The sequence below is a fragment of the Arachis hypogaea genome, chromosome 7, assembly GCF_003086295.3.
Source record: "Arachis hypogaea cultivar Tifrunner chromosome 7, arahy.Tifrunner.gnm2.J5K5, whole genome shotgun sequence".
Lineage (NCBI taxonomy): Eukaryota > Viridiplantae > Streptophyta > Magnoliopsida > Fabales > Fabaceae > Arachis > Arachis hypogaea.
The window spans coordinates 77,418,059-77,426,038 of NC_092042.1; the positions used below are offsets into that span (position 1 = coordinate 77,418,059).

Consider the following 7,980-nt stretch of genomic DNA (forward strand, 5'->3'; position numbering starts at 1 on the left):
ATTTTATTATTATACTTTTTGAATTAAATATTAATTCTTAATTTTTTTTTTTTTTACAAATTAAACGCCATTTTTTAGCTTTTGGCACAATGACAATTATAACCACAAACAAATTCGGCAAGTACGTAGTAATAGTATTCAATTTCCACGAGTAGGCCAGTTTAAATTACGAAGAAAGAAAGGACAACAAAGACATTACGTTTTGTCGTCTTTATCGAATTGACTTAGACTCAGCATAGACGTGTGTAGCGGGCTAATCATAGATATGTAGCCATTAAATTTCGCATAACACAAGAAATAGAGAATTAAGCACTGAAATAGTTTATCTTCTAATTGCTATTTGAGATGGACTGGCCTAAGAAGATGCCATTGCTGGTATTAGTGGTAACTACTATAGTGTTGGTTGAAGTGTTTGGCAACGTTAATGGCTGCTTTCCAGAAGAGAAGAAGTCGCTTCTTGAATTCAAGGCTGCTTATTATAACGAAACTTTGCTGCCTTCTTGGGTGGATCACCCAAACAGTGATTGCTGTCACTGGGAGCGAGTTACATGTGATTCTTCCTCCGGCCGTGTCTTCAATCTCTCTCTACAGAATCTAGGAAAGCATGATATAAATGGAGATTGTTTATCTCCACACATAAACTGGTCCTTGTTCCTGAGCTTTAAGGAACTCACTAGCCTCGATTTGTCCCATAATTGCTTTCAAGACTTCGTTTTTTATGAAGGTATGCACCCTCTAATCTGACCTCGTGTATTCGTTTAAAAAGAAATACTACATTAACATACAATTGATCTTTTTCACAATTTAATTAGTTTTTTCTCCAAGTGTCCTTAAATTGTTTGGATAGAGTACTCTGATCTTGCTTCTTTATTAGATTTTTTCACATGATCTTACCAATGATTTTTTTTTTTTTTAATGTCGCACGATCTATATAAAGTCGACTTTGTTTTTACTAAATTTTGATGAATTTGCTTTTTCTGGTAGATTTCTTTCATAGTCTTTTATTGTAATTTTTTTGTCGTAAAATATATATATATTCCGTTGTGTATTTTTCTCTAATTAATATTTAATTTTAAAAATATAAAAATAAATAATTATTAAATATTTAAAATTTATCATAAAAAATAAGTTAAATAAAAATTAAATATTAAATTATAAACACCATAAAATTCATAATTTTTTTTATTATTTAAATATCCAACGTTTACACTTTACAAACTTGCTGAATAATAATATTGGCATTCCTAAGAAATTATGTAAATAAATGAAGTTACTTTTAAAACTTTAATTAATACAATTCATTATTTCTTTTCAAATTCATAATTAAAAGTGAATAGGAGAGAAAAAGATTAACGAAAAGTATGAGGAGTTAACGTATGTTTTATATAATATATACAATAGAGTTAAATTGAAATTGGAATTAAATTAGAGACAATTAATTAATTTTGAGTAGTTTTTAATTTAAAATTTGAATTAAATTATGATTTCTGTTAGTTATGACAATTAATTAATTTTGAGTGGTTATGGCAATTAATTAATTTTGAGTAGTTTTCTATTTAAAATTTGAATAAAATCATAATTTCTGTCAGAATCAAATTAGGATTATCTCCCTCTCTCAATACGGTGTAAACTCTTCTCTCACTCTCTCCTCGAAACAAAAGTCGGTACAGTGCCGCCACGGTTACCAGTCGCCGTCGGACATCGCGCCGACACTCTTCCGACTGGCGCCGTCGTCTGTACAGGCCACCGTACGTAGAGAGGACGCGCATATTGTGTGAGCCGAGCTCGCAACACCGCAGCAACCCGGACGTCTAGTGCCTCCAACACAGTTGGTTTGTGCCTGCTTCCTGTCGTCGGATGTTCACTTTCTCTGTGAACGTGTATGGTTATTCTTAGGTGCTTAGTTGTAAACGATGATTGCTGGTTATAATTTATACACGTTCACATTGGATGTTCGTTTTTGTATGGTTTTGGATGTTCACTTTCTCAGTTTTTGTGAATGTTTATTCTTCGAGTAATTCAACAAGACACAGGCAACAGCGCTCGGATGATGCGAGCGCGGTGTTCAGGGCTGCAACTCACGTCGGCGATGCTGACAGTTGCAGATCACGGATGTTCGGCCGCGTGAGGAGTGACGGAGGTTCTTCCAGCGAGGGCGTTGGCGCGAGGAGGTGGAGCGCGACAGTTCCGGTCGGCAGGAACGGAGGCTACATGTCGCGCAGAAACAAAGTGGTAAGATGTAGGTTGCTGCGCACACGGCGGGGCGGTAGAAAAAGGGAAATTTTTCTGTCGAACAAACAATGAGATTTTTTGGATGGTAGGTAATGGTAGATGATAAAGAGTTAATATAAAAGAATTTGGGGGTAAATTGAGGGTAAATATCACAAAAAGCAACTAAAAATTAAGGATAATAATATTTAATTTACATTATTAATATATATTGGACCAAATAAATTGTTTCATTGTATATATTGAGAATAAATTTTTTAAATAAAAAGGTGAGGATGTAATTATTATTATTATTATTATTATTATTGGATTGAATTTAATGACCAAGATTAAACCTACTCCAAAAATTAGATTACATGAAACAAAAAAATAAAATTATTATTCTCCCTCTTAACAAAATATCTAACCAAAAAACAAATCTCTAATTTTTGAACTTTTTTTTGCTGCGTTATTTTTTTCATTGGTCTCGTATCCGTCATCTCTAATTGTCACTGTCGTAACTCCTCCCTATATTGTTTTGTCATTAGTCCCCTCCAACCAATAATTTAGGGATATGAGAAGCAACACACTTTTGCTCAGACAGAATAGTCATTTTAATTTTTTATTTCATGTAATCTAGCTTTTAAATTAAATTTAATCTTAGTAATTAAATTTAATTCAATAATAATAATTACATTCTTACCTTCTCATATAAAAATTTATTCTCAATATATATATATATATATATATATATATATATATATATATATATTCGCGTAAAGCAGTCTATGGTTAAAAAAAATAAAAAGATTAGATTTCGTGGTCAAGATAATTTATATTTAGTGTCCAAGTTCACTTGAGTCTAAGTTTGAGGAGTGCTAAGAGGTCAGCAACTTTGGTAATTTATGACCATCAAATAATTATTAATGATATTTTTAATAGTGTGAGATTTCATCCAATAATATAAAATTACTTACTTTTCTTTTGCTGGATATATGTTAGTCAGAATTTAATAAAGTTGTTGACTTCTAGACTTTTTCTCTATTTTTTTCTAATCATTTCAGTTTCAACTCTTTTGGTTCCGTTATTTCAATTTTGACAGTTTATTCAAACATTTATCAATTTTTCTATATTTTAATAAAAATTTTATAATTTATATTTTTTATTTTCTATACATGTTTTTTTTACTACTTATTTTCTATACTTATTATTTTTACATCTTTATTCTTATTGGTTACACCGTTTGTAAATCCTAATAACAATAACGCAACTCAAAAAGAAATCACATCTACTCTGTGAATTGAATTCTTGTGACAAATTTTGTAAAAAATTTATTTGTTGGAGTCGATCCGAGCGAAATCCAAGAAAAACAATCTATTATCCATGGTAGAGACTGAATTTGAGTAGAATCAATATCTCTATTTAATCATAATTTTACATGATTTAACATGATATTTTATATATAATGAGTATAACAAAAATTTCTCAAACTAATAATCTTATTCTAATTTATCTTAACACTGTAATTTTTAAATCTAGGTATAATATGTCAAATGAAGCAACTTGAAGAGCTACATTTGAATGGTAATAACCTCCAAGGAACTTTGGGAACATGTCTGGAAAATATGACATCACTCCGAACTCTTGATCTCTCGCATAACTCCTTAAGAGGTAGCATACCCGATTCAATAAGACACATGCCAAGCTTGAGAATATTAAATTTGGGGTACAACAATTTCTCTGGCAAGGTGCCGGACATATTTGATGGAGGCACCTCACAATCAGATACGCATCAAGTTAGTGGTCTTAACATTATAGACTTGTCTCATAATCAATTGTGTGGTGAACTTGACAATAATTTATGGATACCTTCATCTTTAGTTTTCTTGAGCCTGCAAGGAAATCGTCTTACTGGTGTGATACCTGATATTTATCCTGTTTTTCAAAGCATCAACATAGTTGCCCTTGATTTGAGTGACAATGATTTCACGGGAACTATTCCGGGAAGCATCTACGGCATTGAGTCTTTGGTGTTTCTTTTATTAGCAGGAAACCAATTGCAAGACGAACTTTCCAGTCAGATATGTCAGTTAAAAAGCCTACAGATTTTAGACCTTTCACGTAATAACATAACTGGATCTATACCTTCTTGTTTGAATAACATAGCATTTCAGGACATAAATTTCATCGTGTCGCATGGAATAGAAACTTCGGTATCTTATGGCCAAGCGAGAAGATACATTGCACCAATGTTTCGTCTTAAGTTTAGGTTGGGAGAAGTGCAGTTCATGACAAAAGGCTCATTCTTTTCGTATGAAGGTTCTTCACTTAAAACTATGTCAGCATTAGATTTATCCTCTAACCAATTGACAGGAGAGATTCCTCACGAGTTAGGAGATCTCAGAAGCCTCCAATCACTCAATTTGTCGCACAACCGTCTCAATGGATCCATTCCTGAGAACTTTCACAATCTACAAAACATAGAAAGCTTGGATCTTTCAAATAACAGTTTGAGTGGACAAATTCCTCTTGATCTTCAAGACTTGTACTCTTTGGAGATCTTCAATGTGTCCTATAATAATCTATCTGGTATAGCACCTGGAGGAAACCAATTTGCCAACTTTGATGATAGCAACTATGAAGGAAATCCACTTCTCCATTGGACCAACAGCAACAAACGAGTTCCACCATCTCCAATCCCATTGCACAAGGGAAAGAAGAGCGACGATTCTTTCTTTGATTTAGCTTCCTTCTATTGGACTTTCTCTGCATCCTATGTCACCGTGCTCTTAGTGTTGGTGACAATTCTTTCGATCAATTCTTATTGGAGAAGCCTATGGTTTTATTTTGTTGTATGGTGCCTTCTTAAATGTTTTGGTCATTTTCTTGGAGATGCTTTCTGCAAGAAGTTAAAATCATGAAATAAATTACTCAAGGATGTTTGGTGTGTTTTCCTATGTGCTTTGTAAAAAAGAAACAGATTTTGTATTAGACTTTAATTTAGTAACTAGTCGCTCTAGTTCTCATAAAAATATTTATTGAATTCCGTTGTTCTTTGCACTTAGATGTTGTATTTGTATGGTGATATATCCTGCATGACTTTGTTAATAGGAAAATAAAATTAACAAGTTACACTAACTTAAATAGTTTGCTGTGAGAAGTTGATAAATAGGGCTGTCAAAGGCATGCACAGGTAATCAGCTACAAGGCCAGATTCCCAGTCAAATATGTCAATTAAGATATTTGCACATCTTAGACCTTTCAAGAAATAATTTCACTGGCTCTGTACCTTCTTGATTTAATAATACTACATTTGCTTCAGGAAAACAATCACTGTTGTTTGGTCTTCTTTTCAATCCATTACTACAACTCATAGTAAAAGGTTTATCCCTTTCGTACAACACAGAATTGCTTGAAATCATGACAGTTTTGGATTTGTCATCTGATCAATTGGCAGGAGAGATTCCACACCAAATAGGAGACCTGAGTGGCCTTCATGCACTCAACTTATCCGACAACCATTTGGAAGGTCCAATTCCAGCAAGCTTCCACAATCTACAAAGCATTGAGAGTATGGATCTTTCAAATAACAGTTTTGAGTGGAGAGATTCCTCTAGTGTTAAGAGACTTGCACTACTACAAAGCATTGTGTTTTGTAAAGACATGAAGATGTGTATACTTTTGCATTTGGTACTAGAATCTTGAAGTTGTATGCTGTTATGACTTATTCTTTGTTATTCAACAATGACAAACTGAACTCTCATCAAATAAAATAAAAGGTAAAGTATATTTTGTGGCTTTGAGGTTTACACTTTTTTTTTTAAATATTTCTAACGTGTAATTTTATTCAATTTTATCCTTAATTTTTTTAATTTATTCAATTTTATCTTTAATATTTTTGATTTGTTTTAAAACTCTCCCTTAACGTTTTTTATTTTATCCTTTATTTTATCCTCACTATTTCAGATGAAATTAACATCTAAGAATAATTTTAATACAAATCGAAAACGTTAAAAATAAAATTGTATATAATTAAATCTTATGGGTATTTTTGAAAAAATTACAAATATTAAAAAAACATACTTTACCCTAAAATAAAATAAAAAGATGAAGTGATAGTATAAATTTTTTTAATGCAATCAATATATATCCAAAAATGTTTTTAATTATTTTTTGTAAAAAAATTGTGAAATAAAGTACTCTTATAATTTTGAAAAATAAGTAAAAAATAACGTATTTGATGTTTATTTTTCTTGCGAAAGATTAAGTTGATTATTATTAATCTAACAACTTGTTTGTAATATGTTATTATTTTTCCATTGCTTTGTTTTTGCTACTCTGTTTCTTTTTGGTTGACATGATCTTATCCTTATATTTTTTGAATTTTTTTTATCCGATGGATTAGACAACTCCAATCTTAAATACCACAACACATCTATACTATATATTCATTCACACAATACTAAAGAGCTCATTTCAATACATGGCGCATTCATTAATGTTTGAACCCGGGTGCAGTGACGTGGGATAAATGCCGGCTTAAAAATTTTCAAAGAATTTTTAACTCAAATGTTCGCAAGTTTACTAAATAGCAAGTGATTCCCAATCAAAGTTTAGAAGAATGTTACAACAATCAAATTAATAACCGGGAGTAGAATTTCGGGTCGTTTTCTCTAAAAATTGTAATAGAATACACATCATTGGTTAAGAATTTTAAGGGAATTTTGAATTGATTGCGAAAAAAATAAAATGACAAAAATTTAAAAGCAATGAACAACTAACAATTAAATTGAAGCAACTAGAACTATCAATCAAACAATTAATTAACCAACAAGCATGCAATAAAAGGATAACAATAATAATCAAGCTAAGAGAACTAAGATATCAAAGTCAACAAGAAGAATGACAATCACTCAATATAAGTAACCTTGGCTAGGTGTGAGAATTAGAATTTCTATCTTCATTGTCATCCTCAATTGTGATGGTAAATGCCTATTGCTCTCACTTAGTTATCCTCTAACAATTGAAGAAAGTCAAGTGAGCACAATTAACTCTAGTCCACAAGTCCTAGTCAATTCCTAGTGAAAGACTAGATTTAGTGGAGTTCAAGCTAACTAGCAACCTTCAATTACCAATCAACAATAGATTTTAACAATTCAAGAGTCTCCAATTACTCAACTCCAAAGTCAAGAATGAAAATCTACTCCATAATCATAAGTGACATTTTCAAAAACACTTAGTGAGTATCAATAAAAGATATCATAAAATTGAGAAAGCAATCCAAATTAAAGCTACCCACTATCAACAATCAACAATATTAAATCAAATAACACGAATGAAACATGAAAAATCTCAATGCATTAACTAGAAATTAAATCCAACAAGATCCAAATCATAACCTAAAATAACTAGAGTTGCAAGATTGCTAAGTAAAGTTAAAGAAGAGGAACTACAATTATAGTAATAAAGCTGAAATTAACAAATGTCTAATCCATGGATTGAAGCAAAAGTGAATAAAGAACACTAAAACCTGGAGAAAAGGAGGAGTTTCTCTCTCTAAAAGTAAAAACTATGTAAAATCTAACTAATAGAATGATGTGTCTAAGTCTCCTTCACCCCTAGCCTCTAAAATTTGAATTGGGCTTGAAACTGGGCCAAAAAAGTTAAGAAATCGCCCGCAACGTCTTTCCATTAGTGAGGCACGAACACAGCATTGTAATCTGCGTATGCGGACAAGGAGCAAAATGGATAATGCGTACACAGCATCAAGAA

The 7,980-nt window shown here is 31.6% G+C and overlaps 1 protein-coding gene across 1 annotated transcript; it reads left to right on the forward strand.

Moving 5' to 3' along the window:
* Positions 1-216: 216 nt before the first annotated feature.
* Positions 217-5,346, forward strand: LOC112703547 (uncharacterized). Its single transcript, XM_025755033.3, has 2 exons — positions 217-724; positions 3,748-5,346. The coding sequence occupies exons 1-2, from the start codon at positions 346-348 to the stop codon at positions 5,127-5,129; spliced, it is 1,761 nt and encodes a 586-aa protein (XP_025610818.1). The 5' UTR covers positions 217-345; the 3' UTR covers positions 5,130-5,346.
* Positions 5,347-7,980: the final 2,634 nt, after the last annotated feature.

Coding starts and splice junctions, on each gene's coding strand:
- LOC112703547 (XM_025755033.3), top strand. CDS start 346: ATGGACTGGCCTAAGAAGATGCCATTGCTGGTATTAGTGGTAACTACT. Junction 725..3,747: donor AGACTTCGTTTTTTATGAAG/GTATGCACCCTC, acceptor TTTTAAATCTAG/GTATAATATGTCAAATGAAG.